Consider the following 18,018-nt stretch of genomic DNA (forward strand, 5'->3'; position numbering starts at 1 on the left):
AAGATTTCAGTAAGATTACATCATGGTCAGGCAGATATTTCGAAATCAGTTACTGGATTAGGGCGCACCCAGAAGCAAATATAGACTCATATCACAATTTAGTAGTAATGAAGAGTAGACGGAAGCTTAACGGAGTAGTCAGGTAGAATCAATGCGTAAAGAAGTGAGATGGAGAAGTATTACGTAATGAAGAGATACGCTTGAAGTTCTCTGGTGCTGCGATACGCAATAGTTCACTAGGAAGCTCGGTTGAGGAGAAACTGAAATGCCTAAAAATGGCAATCACACATGTTAGAAAGTATTACATAATTACAAAGAAGGCAACTGTGAAGAAACCATGGGTAAGGAAGAAATACACTGCTCGCCATTAAAATTGCTACACCACGAAGATGACGTGCTACAGACGCGAAATTTAACCGACAGGAAGAAGATGCTGAGATATGCAAATGATTAACTTTTCAGAGCATTCACACAAGGCTGGTGCCGGTGGCGACAGCTACAACGTGCTGACATGAGGAAAGTTCCCAACCGATTTCTCATGCACAAACAGCAGTTGACCGGCGTTGCCTGGTGAAACGTTGTTGTGATGCCTCGTGTAAGGAGGAGAAATGCGTACCATCACGTTTCCGACTTTAATAAAGGTCGGCTGTTAGCCTATCGCGATTGCGGTTTATCGTATCGCGACACTGCTGCTCGCGTTGGTCGAGATCCAATGACTGTTAGCAGAATATGGATTCGGTGGGTTCAGGAGGGTAATACGGAACGCCGTGCTGGATCCCAACGGCCTCGTATCACTAGCAGTCGAGATGACAGGCATCTTATCCGCATGGCTGTAACGGATCGTGCAGCAACGTCTCGATGCCTGAGTAACAGATGGGGACGTTTGCAAGACAACAACCATCTGGACGAACAGTTCGACGACGTTTGCAGCAGCATTGACTGTCAGCTCCGAGACCACAGCTACGGTTACCCTTGACGCTGCATCACAGACAGGAGCGCATGCGATGGTGTACTCAACGACGAACCTGACTGCACGAATGGCAAAACGTCATTTTTTCGGATGAATCCAGGTTCTGTTTACAGCATCATGATGGTCGCATCCGTGTTTGGCGACATCGCGGTGAACGCACATTGGAAGCGTGTATTCGTCATCGCCACACTGGTGTATCACCCGGCGTGATGGTATGGGGTGCCATTGGTTAGACGTCTCGGTCACCTCTTGTTCGCATTGACGGCACTTTGAACAGTGGACGTTACATTTCAGATGTGTTACGACCGTGGCTCTACCCTTCATTCGAGCTCTGCGAAACCCTACATTTCAGCAGGATAATACATGACCGCATGTTGCAGGTCCTGTACGGGCCTTTCTCGATACAGAAAATGTTTGACTGGTGCCCTGGCCAGCACATTCTCCAGATCTCCCACCAATTGAAAACGTCTGGTCAATGGTGGCCGAGCAACTGGCTCGTCACAATACGCCAATCACTACTCTTGATGAAATATGGTATCGTGTTGAAGCTGCATGGGCAGGCCATCCAAGCTCTGTTTGACTCAATACCCAGGCGTATCAAGGCCGTTATGTCGGTCAGAGGTGGTTGTTCTGGGTACTGATTTCTCAGGATCTATGCACCCAAATTGCGTGAAAATGTAATCAAATGTCAGTTGTAGTATAACGTATTTGTCCAAAGAATACCCGTTTATCATCTGCATTTCTTCTTGGTGCAACACTTTTAATGGTCAGTAGTGCACATAGCTGATCCTACTCACAGCAGTCTGTAACTGAGTCATGTACCGAGTGATGTTTTTAACCCCATAATAAGTTGCCAAGAGACCAGTGTTTCGTGAGATAACGCTTCCGTCTGATGAGCGAAACCTGCAATAGTGAATTAAATTCTGTACCACCTGTAGCTTTTTCATCTCAGTATTATCACGGTGAGTGTACGAATGCTGGAAGCTACCTCGTATACGGGGGTCTGCGTGAAGGAGAAGGGGTACCAGACGTGCGCGGGCAGCCCCACGCTGTCGCGGCACTGCACAGTGCCCCCGCAGGCGTGCGTGCGCGCGGCAGGCACGACCGCCCAGTAGAGGCAGCCGCTCAGCGCCACCAGGATCCGTGCCACCGACACGATGCGGCTCTTCAGCGCCGTCCACTGGAACACGGCCGCCTTATCCGCCCCCAGAGCCCGACCGTACTCCTGTGGACAACACGTTTTGTACTGCGGGCTGTGCTTCGACTTCGAGTCTCGACTACTGCTACACGATTGTACAGATGATGGACAGCAATATGTAAACATCAGAAACACCATACATTACCGTGCCTGATATGGTGTAGGAAAAACATTTGCATCCAAAATTGTTTCCAGTCTTCTCGGATAGGATAAATACATGTCCTGGTACTCTTATACCATTCTCCCTACAAAATTGCGAAGTAGTTCAGATAACGACGACGGAGGTAGGTAGCGAACCCGCACTCTTCTCTCCACAGTATAGGGTGATTATAATTAAAGTTAAACTTTCAAAACGCTGTAGAAATAACACCATTGGTCATAATGACGTAAAACTTCAACGGAATATTGTCGGAGAAGGGGGGAAAGGTATGGCAGAAGAAAAAAATAAACTGAAAATTGATCAATGGCGCTTTATGTGTCAGAATACGTAAAAGAAAGTCGGCCGGGGTGGCCGAGCGGTTCTAGGCGCTACAGTCTGGAACGGTTGGAATCCTGCCTCGGGCATGGATTTGTGTGATGTTCTTAGGTTTGGTATGTTTAAGTAGTTCTAAGTTCTAGGGTACTGATGACCTCTGAAGTTAAGTCCCATAGTGCTCAGAGCCATTTTTGAACGTAAAAGAAAACACCTGCCATGGGCATGACCCATTGAAGATGGTGTAAAAATGCCGGGTACACGGCTTTTCCTCGTTTCGCGTCTGCGACGTTCGCCATGACTGTCTCAATGCAGGATCGCGCTCTGCTTGTAAAGCTGTATTACAAATGGTTCAAATGGCTCTGAGCACTATGGGACTTAACTTCCGAGGTCATCAGACTCCTAGATCTTAGAACTACTTAAACCTGACTAAGCTAAGGACATCACACACACACCCATGCCCGAGGCAGAATTGGAACCTGTGACCGTAGCGGTCGCGCGGTTCCAGACTGGAGCTGTATTTCAAGAATGATGACTGTGCACACGTCGCTCTGCAGAAGTTCCGGACACTGAAGGGTTTGAAAAAAGGCGTTTGTCCGATGACTGCCGTGGGTCTTGAGAAAATAATTCGGAAATTCAAAAAGACGGGCTCTTTTGGTGTGCCACCTGGTAGAGGGAGGAAACGAATTGATTCGGGGTCAGACGAAGCAGTGACCCCAGCAGTGCAGGAGGAGACGAGTGGTGGTGTGCAGACGTGTAGTGAACGGAGAATTGCCCGAACACTGGACACACCCGTGAGCACGATGCGTAAAATCCTACGGTATATCCTTCTTTGCCATCCATTCAAAAATACCCATGTGCACGAGTTGCTTCCTGTTGACCTGCCAGCAAGAGAAACCTTTGCTTTAGAATTTCTTGCTCACGTGGAAGTGGACAATGATTAGCCGTGGAAGATTTTGTGCGCAGACGAAGCCCACTTCCATCTGGCAGGATATGTCAATAAACAGAATTGTCGAATATGGGAAACGGAAAATTCCCACGCAAATCAATTAGCACCACTTCATCCTGAAAAGGTCACTGTGTGGTCCGGTTTTACGGTGTCACTTCTCATGGGACCATATTTTTCCGAAAAGACAGGTGCTTCCGGTCCTGTTACCTGCAACGTCACTGGTAAGCCCTATGAGTGTCCGTTGCGCTACCACGTCATTCCAGCTCTCCAACAGCGTGGGTGTGTGGACGGCATGATTTTTATGCAAGATGGCGCGCCTCCGTACATTGCAAGTCCAGTTAAGCAGCTGCTGAAGCGCCGTTTTGGACATGCTAGACTTATCAGCCGCCATTTCCCTACAGCCTGGCCGTACCGGTCACCTGATCTTAATCCATGTGACTTCTGGCTGTGGGGCCATCTGGAAGATGTTGTGTTCAGTGTCCCGATTGCAAACGTAGTTGCACTGAAGGCACGCATTGCGCAACACATTCTGAACATGACCCTGGAAACACTTCTATCAGTTACGGAGCATGCTGTTTCTCGATCTCAACTTGTTGCAGAAAACGATGGACAGCATATTGAACATGTATTGCGCCAGTCACACGGAAATAAATAATCCGATTTGATTTTGAATGATGCCTTTTATGCGGTTTTTGGCCTCAGGACAATTAAAAACAGATTTTTTCCATCCGATGTGATATGACCTTGCCACGGTGGATGGACTTACGTAACTAGCAGTATCACAGCTGTACGCCCACGCATACTGAGTAGTACAGTTTGTTTAACGTCAAACCTACACTTTAGGCATTGTTGTACGATTCATTTGTAATTTGCAGTCGACCACCATTAAATTATGATGCTTACAGTGCCATCTAATGCTACATTTTTAACTATTTATTTTTCTTCTGTCACACGTTTTTCCCCTTCTCTGATAATATTCCGTTGCAATTTGACGTCATTATGACCAATGGTGTTATTTCTACAGCGGTTTGAACGTTTAACTTAATTACAATCACTCTGTAGATCACAGAACCACCACAACACTGAGATCTGGCGACTAAGGTGACCAAGGGGGCTGTGACAATTCCTCCTGTTACTCACCAAACCACTCTTAGACGATACGAGTTGTGTGGGCAGGGGCTTGTCTTCTTGAAGCACAGCGTCTACATTAGGGAACAAATATTTTACAATGGGTAAGGCATCCTCGTCCTGAGGAGTGATCGAAGACACTTTTAACAAAACAATTCTCAACTAAAATGTCCTTAGATGAACATCCACCAACTACACTACTGGGCATTAAAATTGCTACAGCACGAATATGACGTGCTACAGACACGAAATTTAACTGACAGAAAGAAGATGATGTGATATGCAAATGATTAGCATTTCAGAGACTCACACAAGGTTGACGCCGGTGGCGACAGCTACAACGTGCTGACATGAGGAAAGTTTCCAACCGATTTCTCATACACAAACAGCAGTTGACCGGCGTTGCCTGATGAAACGTTGTTCTGATGCCTCGTGTAAGGAGGGGAAATGCGTACCATCACGTTTCCGACTTTGATAAAGGTCGGCTCGTAGCCTATCGCGATTGCGGTTTATCGTATAGCGACACTGCTGCTCGCATTGGTCGAGAGCCAATGACTGTTAGCAGAATATGGAATCGGTTGCTTCAGGAGGGTAATACGGAACGCCGGGCTGGATCCCAACGGCCTCGTATCACTAACAGTCCAGATGACAGGCATCTTATCCGCATGGCTGCAACGGATCGTGCAGCCACGTCTCGATCCCTGAGTCAACAGATGGGGACGTTTGCAAGACAACAAACATCTGCACGAACAGTTCGATGACCTTTGCAGCAGCATGGAGTATCAGCTCGGAGACCACAGCTACGGTTACCCTTGACGCTGCATCACAGACAGGAGCGCCTGCGATGGTGTACTCAACGACGAACCTGGGTGCACGAATGACAAAACGTCATTTTTTCGGATGAATCCAGGTTCTGTTTTCAGCATCATGATGGTCGCATCCGTGTTTGGCGACATCGCGGTGAACGCACATTGGAAGCGTGTATTCGTCATCGCCATACTGGCGTATCACCGGGCGTGATGGTACGGGGTGTCATTGGTTACACGTCTCGATCACCTCTTGTTCGCATTGACGGCACTTTGAACAGTGGACGTTACATTTCAGATGTGTTTTGACCCGTGGCTCCACCCTTCATTCGATCCCTGCGAAACCCTACATTTCAGCAGGATAATACACGACCGCATGTTGCAGGTCCTGTACGGGCCTTTCTGGATACAGAAAATGTTCGACTGCTGCCCTGGCCAGCACATTCTCCAGATCTCTCACCAACTGAAAACATCTGATCAATGGTGGCCGAGCAACTGGCTCGTTACAATACGCCAGTCACTATTCTTGAAAATGTAGTCTCATGTCAGTTCTAGTATAATATATTTGTCCAATGAATTCCCTTTTATCATCTGCATTTCTTCTTAGTGTAGCAATTTTAATGGCCAGTAGTGTATATACAATAGAAATCTCTCCCCTGTGGCGTTGTCTGTGATGTGCATACACCATGAACCCTAGAGTCATGGTAGGCGGGGACGTAGAGACCTGGGACGTTACTGGGCCAGCGTGTGGCGGCGGAGTACAGCTGGTGAAAAGTACACTGAACTGGGCCAGGTAAGCCAGCATGGAGCGCGGTGACAAAATGTCTGGTACTGCCAACTTACAGCACTGGAACTGCGGATGTTGGCGACGTAAGGCCTATGGTGTAAGTCCGTTCAGTCTGGCGGTGACCTAAATAGTCGGCAGCTAGTGGATATACATGTGGCTCTGCGAGTGTACGTGACCTGGTATAGCAAAATATTGCCTTGCCGACATCGTTGTTTTGCTGCGACAGGCACACTGCCTATCGGCGAGGATGGCGTCCCCAGACGCTGTGGAAGTGACGAGTACCTCCGTGGTAAAGAGGCCAGGTCATACGAGGCAGGGATCTGTTTTGTAGATCACGTCCTCCTGGAGGGGCAGCTGCCTGCACAGTATGCCTGGTGTGCAGAGGAAACGACTACCAGGCGGATCCAATCAGCAAAAATGGTCAAAAATGGTAATATAATTTTTGGTAGTGACGTTGCCCTGTAGAGTAATCGTGGTGCCAATGGAATACCACAACGTGGCTGTCCAAATCATTACCGAAACCCTGCCACGTTTTACATTTGGGACGTTAACTCGGTCAGACATTGCGAACAGCGTGCAACATGACTCATTCGACCGCATGATATTCTTCCACTGCTCCATACTCCAGGTTTATGACCGCCTCTTGAAACACCAAACACTATGGCTACATTGGTTACGGAAGCATCCACAACATGAGCACCAACAATCTGCCTGTATTCGAAATCACTTGGCTCCACCATAACGCACTCTGTTCTCACCACGACTGACAACTGCAACTTATTGAGGACAATACACAGACGCCGTTCGTGGTCAAATACAACCAGCACAACTTGATGGCTTGCATAACACCTGTATTTATATTCAATCATACATTTCTTACAGTGTTTCCGTATTATGTCAAACCCCTGCACTATGTTCATAATGATCATTGGCCACCATAAGACTCAGTGTCGGGATCGGGTGGTGTCGTACGTGATAAGTGAGAGTATATGAGCGCAACAGAGACGAATTCTGGTAACCATACCGGTCACAAAAAAAAAACAAAAAAAAACGACATACGTAAGCGAGTCCTTGCCTGAAACAGCGAAGCTGGTCGGCTGCTCCCGTGCTACTGTCGTAATCATCTATGAAAAGTGGTTGAAGGACTGTGAAAACACAGGTGGGCACAAAGATGTCGGACGTCACGCCTCAGAACGCGTACGTAGGAGGCTTGCTTGCTGAGTGAGGCAGGATATGCGGCGATCTGGCGACAGTGCTTGCTCAGATACAAATGTCTCGGAGCAGTTTGTTGAATATAGGATAAATGTCTACAGCTGCAAAGTTTTCTAAAATGATACAAACACAGCTTCAGTTTTGAGCAACGCATTGCCAGTTCTTAATTCATTTTCTCAATTATCAAATCTTTGTAAGCACTAAACAGTGACGTCAGATTTTTGTGATAATTTGACTTCACTGAGACGGAGTACTCCAAAAGCATACCATTTCTGTTTCTTTTTCATTGCTGCGATCTCTCAGCTTATGGAGTAGCGAACAATCATGGAATTTTATTGTCTGACGTGAAGTACAGGGATTTTAATAATCCATATTTCTTGACTGAAAAGATACTTGGGGTTTTCAATAAGTAGCGCAACACATTTTATTTTCTCAGCCAATTTAAGACAAAAAAAAGTGGGATATCGTGGGACGTTATCGTTTCACCTGCTACAGCTTAATAAGGTTCCGAAGGGTGGCGCTGCCTCACGTAACCTTCAGAATGGCTTCTGTAATGGAGTTGCGTTCCAAGCAGAGAGCTGTCATTGAGTTTCTTCTGGCAGAAAACCAGAGCATTGCAGATATTCATGGGCGCTTGCAGAATGTCTACGAAGACTAGCAGCGAACAAAATCATGGAGCCTGTCATCATTGCAACAAAAGGTCGTGCATAGCCGTCTGATCTTCCGCGTGCAGACCGACCGCACACAGCTGTAACTCCTGCAGTGTTGGAACCTGCGGACTCTTTTATTCGAGGTGATCGACGGACACCAACAGAAGCTTGGCTGCTCAACTGGACGTCTCTGTAGCAATGCTGACACATTCGTCCACTAGTTGGACTCTTAAAAGCTATGTGACCAATGGGTTCTTCATCCACCCTACTGCCCGAAACTCGCAACTTCGGACTTCCTTCTGTTTGGCCCAATGAAGGATGCGGGTAGCAGCACGTGGGTGGGGATGTTATTTATGTAGCAAGACGTTGCCTCCAACGTCGACCAGTAGAGTGGTACCACGTGTGCATACAGGCCCTCCTAGTAAGCCATTGCATCGAATGGAGATTATGTTCAGAAGTACGGTTTTGTAGCTAAAGGAGTGGGTAATTGGAATCCTAAATAAAACCTACCTGCTTTCAGAAAAAATGTGTTTCTTTACTGGTTGAACGTCCCTCGCGTGTGGAGGTGGTACTAAAGAACTAAAGAGGAGACTTAGTGCAAGAGAAACACAATCTACACATAGAGGCTGAGTTTACAGATTTGAATTTCTTTACGGATGTGTAGACATATTTCCTCCTATTCGCACACCTGGTGAACTAACGCTAAAGAGAAAATTAAACACCGTTAAGGTATCTGTAGAGCATTGAATGGATGTAGATGTAGATGTAGATGCAGATGTAGATGTGGTGAAAGCATGAAATCCACGGCTAGCTCCAATACGATGGGGATCTCTACAGCCCCATGAGTGGCACAGAACAACACCATCAACAATCTCACATTCTTCCGCTACGTGGGAGACCGTGGAGGTTGCCTTCGATTTCAAATCAGAAAATAAGAACAACACGGCACTACTTTTGCTCTGGTTATCAACGAAATACTGGTGAAAATGTGCTCCACAATGCACGTTACATTCGGCTACCTTGTTTGGGTGTGGAGACGGGTGATTCATAATGAAGCAGATAAATGAAGAGTTGCCCACAGCTTGAATAAGATCATGTCAGACTCAATTTTCTTTTGTCATAGGTAGTCAGATGCTGAAAGATAGCATTCTGGCAAAAGTCTATTGGCACATCAGACAAAGACACCCATACTGTATAAAGTACATGTATAAGGACCGATCAAAAAGTTTCCGTTTGAGGGCGTTGTCGCAGTTTATATGCAAACCAGCGCGCCTCCGTTGCGAGTGTATTAGCACTGACATACAAGCAAGGAACATATATGGAACGCAAGTTTTTGATCGTCCCTTACAAAACTGCCATGAACTCTTCAGATTGGGTTGAATACCATAGTGCTTTACTACACAAAATCCGATTGGATTTGATGTGCCCTTGCCTTCCTCTGAATTTTGAACGGACTTACTCGGTCAGTCGTATAAAAACATAATGTTTAACTTGGAGTTCGAATGACAAAATTGGGAATTATCGCATTAAGAACTCATTGCAAGTTAAAAGCAACAGAAAAAAATGGTATGACCATGTGGGCACTTTGTTGTGTTGGCAGAATAGCTAACACCGTGTTACTAGAGGAAGCCGAAATGCACGCGTTTTAGCTAACGCAGGCTGGTGTGAGGAGGGAAGAACTATATTGACGTGAGGTCTTGAACATGACAAGGAATTAGAATTCAGAAAGCGGACGTAATTAGTTGATACTTAATTTTAATCCATTAATGATGAACGCCGCTCTTGACGGTACATGATTCACAATATTGTCTCTACAGTATTCATTCTAATTACTGAATATGGCGCCTTGCTAGGTCGTAGCAAATGACGTAGCTGAAGGTTATGCTAAACTATCGTCTCTGCAAATGAGAGCGTATGTAGTCAGTGAACCATCGCTAGCAAAGTCGGCAGTACAACTGGGGCGAGTGCTAGGGAGTCTCTCTAGACTAGACCTGCCGTGTGGCGGCGCTCGGTCTGCAATCACTGATAGTGGCGACACGCGGGTCCGACGTATACTAAGGGACCGCGGCCGATTTAAAGGCTACCACCTAGCAAGTGGGGTGTCTGGCCGTGACACCACACACTTATTTTTGAGTGACTCGATTTACAGTCATTCACTAAGCGATTTAACCCCTGAGCAGTAAGGTGTTAGTTATTTACACTTCATGTACCATAGGCCAACTGAACGACTATTTTTCATCGAAATGATGTGGATCGAGTCGGTTTACAGAATATATACAGATATTTACTTTTGTCAGTAATGAACATATGATTTTATTATTTTTTAGTCCTGCTTACACAACTATGAGTAACAACAGGCATTTTGCTGGTTACTCGTATTCATATAAAATTTTTAGCAGCATGACTGTAGTTAGTTGTTGTTGTTGTTGTTGTTGTTGTAGTCTTCAGTCCTGAGACTGGTTTGATGCAGCTCTCTATGCTACTCTATCCTGTGCAAGCTTCTTCATCTCCCAGTACCCACTGCAGCCTACATCCTTCTGAATCTGTTTAGTGTATTCATCTCTTGGTCTCCCTCTGCGATTTTTACCCTGCACCCTGCCCTCCAGTACTAAATTGGTGATCCCTTGATGCCTCAGAACATGTCCAGCCATCCGATCCCTTCTTCTAATCAAGTTGTGCCACAAACTCCTCGCCGGCCGCGGTGGTCTCGCGGTTCTAGGCGCGCAGTCCGGAACCGCGCGATTGCTATGGTCGCAGGTTCGAATCCTGCTTCGGGCATGGATGTGTGTGGTGTCCTTAGGTTAGTTAGGTTTAAGTAGTTCTAAGTTCTAGGGGACTGATGACCACAGCTGTTAAGTCCCATAGTGCTCAGAGCCATTTTAACCACAAACTCCTCTTATCCCCAATTCTATTCAATACCTCTCATTAGTTATGTGATCTACTCATCTAATCTTCAGCATTCTTCTGTAGCACCACATTTCGATAGCTTCTATTCTCTCCTTGTCTAAACTATTTATCGCCCATGTCTCAGTTCCATACATGGCTACACTCGATACAAATACTTTCAGAAACGACTTCCTGACACTTAAATCAATACTCGATGTTAACAAATTTCTTCACAAACGCTTTTCTTGCCATTGCCAGTCTACATTTTATATCCTCTCTACTTCGACCATCATCAGTTATTTTGCTCCCCAAATAGCAAAACTCCTTTACTACTTTAAGTGTCTCATTTCCTAATCTAATTCGCTCAGCATCACCCGACTTAATTCGACTACATACTATTATCCTCGTTTTGCTTTTGTTGATGTTCATCTTATATCCTCCTTTCAGGACACTGTCCATTCCGTTCAACTGCTCTTCGAAGTACTTTGCTGTCTCTGACAGAATAACAATATCATCGGCGAACCTCAAAGTTTTTATTTCTTCTCCATGGATTTTAATACCTACTCCGAACTTTCCTTTTGTTTCCTTTACTGCTTGCTCAATACACAGATTCAATAGCATTGGGGAGAGGCTACAACCCTGTCTCAGTCCCTTCCTAACCACTGCTTCCCATTCATGTCCCTCGACTCTTATAAATGCCATCTGTTTCTGTACAAATTGTAAATAGCCTTTCGCTGCATGTATTTTCCCCTGGTACCTTCAGAATTTGAAAGCGAGTATTCCAGTGAACATTGTCAAAAGCATTCTCTAAGTCTACAAATGCTAGAAACGTAGGTTTGCCTTTCCTTAATCTTTCTTCTAAGATACGTCGTAGGGTCAGTATAGCCTCACGTGTTCCAACATTTCAGCGGAATCCAAACTGATCTTCCCCGAGATCGGCTTCTACCAGTTTTTTCATTCGTCTGTAAAGAATTCGCGTCAGTCTTTTGCAGCTGTGACTTATTAAACTGATAGTTCGGTAATTTTCTCATCTGTCAACACCCGGTTTCTTTGGGATTGGAATTATTATATTCTTCTTGAAGTCTGAGGGAATTTCGTCTGTCTCATACATCATGCTCAACAGATGGTAGAGTTTTGTCAGGACTGGCTCTCAAGGCCCTGTTTTAGCGTTGGTGAAAAGCTCTGGCAATATGTTCGCAGCGTCTGTGAGGTACGTACTGACGTGGACTAGTGCCACTGTAACGTCGAATGATACGGCTCATGTTAGTAGCGGTCAGATTTGACAGATCGCCTACCTGCATGCATCTGTCGAGCTCTGTGATGAGCTTCTCAGCAGAGGGCTGCATCTTTAGGAGTGCGATGATCTTGACGACGTTCATGAGGTAGACGAACATGAGGCAGGCGTTCATGGTGACGCCCAGCATGTGCCCCCAGTAGTGGACCATGGCGAGCAGCAGGCTGGCCACGAACAGCAGCAGGATCACCACGACGCAGCCGGAGTAGGCGCTGTACAGCTGCGACGACGCCGACGTCGACGATGCCCCTCGGCGCGGCGCCCACGCGCCGGCCAGACACAGCAGCCACAGTTGCAAGCGCAGGTCCGTGCGCAGCCGAGCGGCAAACTTACCTGCGCAAATACGAGGCACTGTCCAAATGAGCTCGAAATTTGACTTGTATGTGCAGATGGTTACGAGTGCGCTGAAATACCGCTGAGTGCCTCCGCACACATCCTTCTTGCATCAGTGTGGCAAGTGACTCGAGTTGAGTGGTTTGGGTAGTTGTTGGTGAGTACATTTCCATGTTCGTGTGTCTGTGAGTTTGCAGTTTGCGATGTCTGAAGTAAAGGAGCAGCACGTCTGAATGCAGTTTTGTGTTAAACTGGGGAAACCGCTTAATAAACGTAGCAAATGCTGCACCAAGCTCTTGGAAACTGCGTTTCAGGTCACATAGTGGCATAAGCATATCAGAAACAGACGAACATCTACTGAAGAAAACGACCGTTCCGGACGCCCAGCAACTGGCAGCACGCCAGGAAATGCACAGATACTAATCAATTTGACTCCGTAATCTCGTATACAGATCATTCAAAACGTCTGCAAAACCTAGGGATTGCGTTACCTGTTTAGTGTTATACACTACTTGCCATTAAAATTGGTACACCACGAAGATGACGTGCTACAGACGCGCAATTTAACCGACAGCAAGAAGATTATGTGATATGCAAATGATTAGCTTTTCAGAGCATTCACACAAGGTTAGCGCCGGTGGCGACACCTACAACGTGCTGACATGAGGAAAGTTTCCAACCGATTTCTCACACACAAACAGCAGTTGACCGGCGTTGCCTGGTGAAACGTTGTTGTGATGCCTCGTATAAGAAGGAGAATTTCGTACCATCACATTTCCGACTTTGATAAAGATCGGATTGTAGCCTATCGCGATTGCGGGTTGTCGTATCGCGACATTGCTGCTCGCGTTGTTCGAGATCCAATGACTGTTAGCAGAATATGGAATCGGTGGGTTCCGGAGGGTAATACGGAACACCGTACTGGATCCCAACGGCATCGTATCACTAGCAGTCGAGATGATAGGCATCTTATCCGTATGGCTGTAACGGATCGTGCAGCCACGTCTCGAACTCTGGGTCAACAGATGGGGACGTTTGCAACACAACAACCATCAGCACGAACAATTCGACGACGTTTGCAGCAGCATGGACTATCAGCTCGGAGACAATGACTGCGGTTGCCCTTGGCGCTGCATCGCAGACAGGAGCCCCTGCGATGGGGTACTCAACGACTAACCTGGCTGCACGAATGGCAAAACGTCATTTTTCGGATGAATCCAGGTTCTGTTTACAGCATCGTGATGGTCGCATCCGTGTTTGGCAACATCGCGGTGAACGCACATTGGAAGCGAGTATTCGTCATCGCCATACTGGTGTATCACCCGGCGTCATGGTATTGGGGTTCCCATTGGTTACACGTCTTCGTCTTGTTTACATTGGCGGCACTTTGAACAGTGGACGTTACATTTCAGATGTGTTACGACCCGTGGCTCTACCCTTCATTCGATCCCTGCGAAACCCTACATTTCAGCAGGATAATGCACGACCGCATGTTGCAGGTCCTTTACGGGGCTTTCTGGATACAGAAAATGTTCGGCTGGTGCCCTGACCAGCACATTCTCCAGATTTCTCATCACCTGAAAATGTCTGGTCAATGGTGGCCGAGCAACTGGCTCACAATATGCTAGTCACTACTCGTGATGAACTGTGGTATCGTGTTGAAGCTGCATGGGCCGCTGTACGTGTACACGGCATCCAATCTCTGTCTGACTCAATGCACAGGGTTATCAAGGCCGTTATTACGGCCAGAGGTGGTTGTTCTGGGTACTGATTTCTCAGGATCTAAGGACCCAAATTGCGTGAAAATGTAATCAAATGTCAGATGTAGTATAATATATTTGTTCAAAGAATACCCGTTTATCACCTGCATTTCTTCTTGGTGTAGCAGTTATAATGGCCAGTGGCAAATTTTGTGCCACTACTGCTCCAAGATGATCATAAGCAACATTACAAAGAATTCTGTAGTGAACGTAAACAACGTTCTCTCAAAGCTTGTCATTTGTGCTAGAATTGTGCTTTCTAGTTGTGATACTGAAATTAAAAAGCAGTCATTGCAATCGTAAAGTGCACCAAAATTGACATTAAGTACATATGGTGTTTATGAAGATTTCTTCCCTCCCGGCAAGACGACCACTGAAGAGATCTATACCGAATCATTCAGGCGAAGAGAAGAAAACTTGGGAAGTGGCATACCAACAACAGGTTATAGCACTTTGATGGAGCGCAATCAAATATGGTGTACATGATTCAGGATTTTTTAATTTTTGACAGTTGTTCGCCATCCGGCGTACTTATCTCTGAGTGACCTCTTTGAAGAAAATAAAGTTGAAGGGGTGAAGATTCAAGTGGAATCGTTAAGGCTACTAAACAGCCTATCGAAGATATCCATGAGATGTATTCGCAGCTGCGGTTATGGATAACCATCAGCTGCATAGTGGAACGACGACAGTGAAAATTACTGCCGGATCGGGAGTTGTACCCGGTTTCCCACTTACCGCGAGCGGTCGTATTACCATTGGGCTACCTGAGCATGCTGCATGCAGAATACGGGCACTGCAGTATCGTACATATCAACAATGACCCAAACGTTGACAACTGTGTGTTCGGTCCCAAAGGCATACTTCGAAAATGATGGACCAGAAAAGGATCTAGGTGTATTTCGGGAACCTGGAGCTGCCACCTCTTGCTTATACCTCTGTTTACTTTCCTATCGGTAGTAGTGGCTGCTGAGCTGAACTACTCAGTCAGGAATTGAATTTAATACCGCCCTCGTATCTACACAGCCAACGTATGGGCAGTTAGTTTTTACACCTCATAAGAGACAACTTGCAATCGTTAACTGCAAGGTCTTAATGAGGTTACTTGATGCCACATTTCACCGCGGCCTAGTGACCGGGAAAATGATAAAATAAATTTTAAATAAAATTAAATGTTGTGTACTTATTGTTTCAGAAATACTTTTACATACTTTGGGGACCAAACAGCATGAAAAATCTCATGTATCGTAAAGTCCATTATTTTCGAGCCACTAATGGAAATTAGGGTTATTAGAGCTTATTAACATACGAACTCATAATAAATGCTGTATTGTCCTCCTGTTACTTTTAACACGCATGTTGTGCGCCCTAAAACACTAATAATCAAATAAACACGCATGCACTTGTCGAATCATGGACTGTCGCATGCTTTCAAGTACTCACTAACTGTTTCGAATGGTTTCGTAGGCTTCCATGTGACGTCGATAGTTTTCGCACCCAGGGTCCAGACAACTGAGGTCGGGAGAACGTGCAGGCCATGGAACTATACCTGTTCTACCTGTCCATCTGTCATGGTAGCGCATCGCGAACACTGAGACCTACTTGGTCTCCATCTCGCGTAAATCACGAGTTTCTTCTTACTTGCAGGGCACGTTTTCCGGGATGTCTTGGAGGTTATTCTGAAAAAATTCCCTGTAGACAGCACCAATAAGACGTGATGGGATAACGTATGACCCTACCAGACAGTATCTACACATAAATCTTAAACTGATGCTGATGTCTAGCTTGTACTGTAACATGAAGATTGTGATCGGTCTTTAAGTGTTGGTTGTCTAAATTGTTATACCATTTCTTTCAGAGGTTCGGTATACAAAACCGAAGTGATAAACAACGGTTTAGCAATTTGTGCAACAAACCATCGATAAATGTTCTCCCGTTGTGAGTGATTGAAGATGATACCGATGCATGAGTGGCCCCTGAAGTAACCTCCATGTTGAACTTGGAAAGTATCGCATGTCAGGGCCACTTGTCTTGCGCAAATACTTGGATAAGTACCGCACTTATCATCCAAGCACTGACCACTGTGTAACTGAATTGTACACTTTCATATAAAGATCATACTTATTAGTGAACATCAACGGAAGAGTTGATGCAACAAGCTACTAAATGATTCAGTTACAAAACACGTGAAACAGGGTAAACCATATGTCACATTAGGTGCATTATGTGATATGTCTCATATGAAAATCCCGAAGCGTTAACACGTGCCATATGCGGGTAATTATGATCATGAAATGCAAGCTCAGGATGTCTTGCCCTGAAGGGAAGCAAAACGGAACTTAGAATATCGCCGACGTACCGCTTTTGGTGTAAGAGTGACACGGGTAACAGCCAAAGGAGTCCAGCCATGAAATAAAACGGCACCCCAAGACCGTCAGTCCTGGCTGTCGGACTGCGTGATGGTCGATATTCAGAATCCTATACCACCGCTGTCCGAGGCATCATTGACTCCTGTCAATGAGATTCCAGGCCGAAGACGTGTCTGGAGGATTATTAAAAGAAATATGAAAATGCGAGCGTTGTAAACAAATGCTGAACCGGGTATTTATTTAACATAATAATCTAGACGTTCACCTTCTGTAACGTGTATGGAAACGCCCAAACGAATCATGAGTTACAAATAAGTAGATGGCATAAACGGTGATTTGTTGTGAAACGGATATTTTTGTTACATACTTATCTGTTCTGTTTGAATGTTATTGTCTGTCTCTGCTTATTTTCTTTCTGGTGTATATTAATTTTGTTTGTTGGGCTATTTCTTTTCACACGTATATGAATTGTTCTTTTATGTAAATTGTGTATGATGTAAGAGATTGTACTCGTAAATCAACTCTCGTGCTATGTCCAGTTAGGAATAAATGAAAGCCGTGCTTTTAAGTGAAGTGAGCAATGATAGTTGGCAGTGGGTGACTGGAATTGAGGTATGCTGATGTGAACGGGTATAAAATTCAGTAAAGAAAGTGTTGTGTAGTCATATTTGGACTGCGACTTGTGAAAAATAGAGTCAACAGAAGTACTTTAACTATACCGAGTAAAGTGAAGTCGTATCTGAGAGACACAGTAGAGTGACGAACGTTGTTCAAAGACTGGTTCAAATGCCACTATGAGATTTAACGTCTGAGGTCATCAATCCCCTAGAATTTAGAACTACTTAAACCTAACTAACCTAAGGACGTCACACAATCCATACCCAAGGCAGGATTCGAACCTGCGACCGTAGCGGTCGCGACGAACGTTATTCTTACACCGTGGTATAACAGCGATGCATAGAAGCTTTTTAATGAATATGTTGAACAATCTGTTATTTAAAGCATACAGGGACTGTAGCTATATAAAAGGAAGGGAGAGAAGAGGACTGAAGTTATGAACAGTGGGCCGAAATGATTACTGGTGAAAAAAATCCACGAATAAGTTGAAGCTACGAGGGCTATTCGGAAAGTAGGGTCCGATACGACGCTAAATGGAAACCACAAATGTTACTATCACATCAGTGGCATCCTAATGAGTTAATGGAAG

The 18,018-nt window shown here is 45.5% G+C and overlaps 1 protein-coding gene across 1 annotated transcript in view; it reads right to left on the minus strand.

Annotated features, from left to right (window-relative positions):
* Positions 1–18,018, minus strand: part of LOC126481783 (odorant receptor 82a-like) — a 146,819-nt gene that overhangs the window by 57,460 nt on the left and 71,341 nt on the right. The window contains exons 2-3 of the mRNA XM_050105739.1: positions 12,354–12,685; positions 1,959–2,195 (exon numbers count right to left, since the gene is read on the minus strand). Coding sequence (XP_049961696.1) covers positions 1,959–2,195; positions 12,354–12,685 — 569 coding nt within the window. The remainder of the gene's footprint in view (positions 1–1,958; positions 2,196–12,353; positions 12,686–18,018) is intronic.

This window comes from Schistocerca serialis, chromosome 5 (assembly GCF_023864345.2).
Source record: "Schistocerca serialis cubense isolate TAMUIC-IGC-003099 chromosome 5, iqSchSeri2.2, whole genome shotgun sequence".
Lineage (NCBI taxonomy): Eukaryota > Metazoa > Arthropoda > Insecta > Orthoptera > Acrididae > Schistocerca > Schistocerca serialis.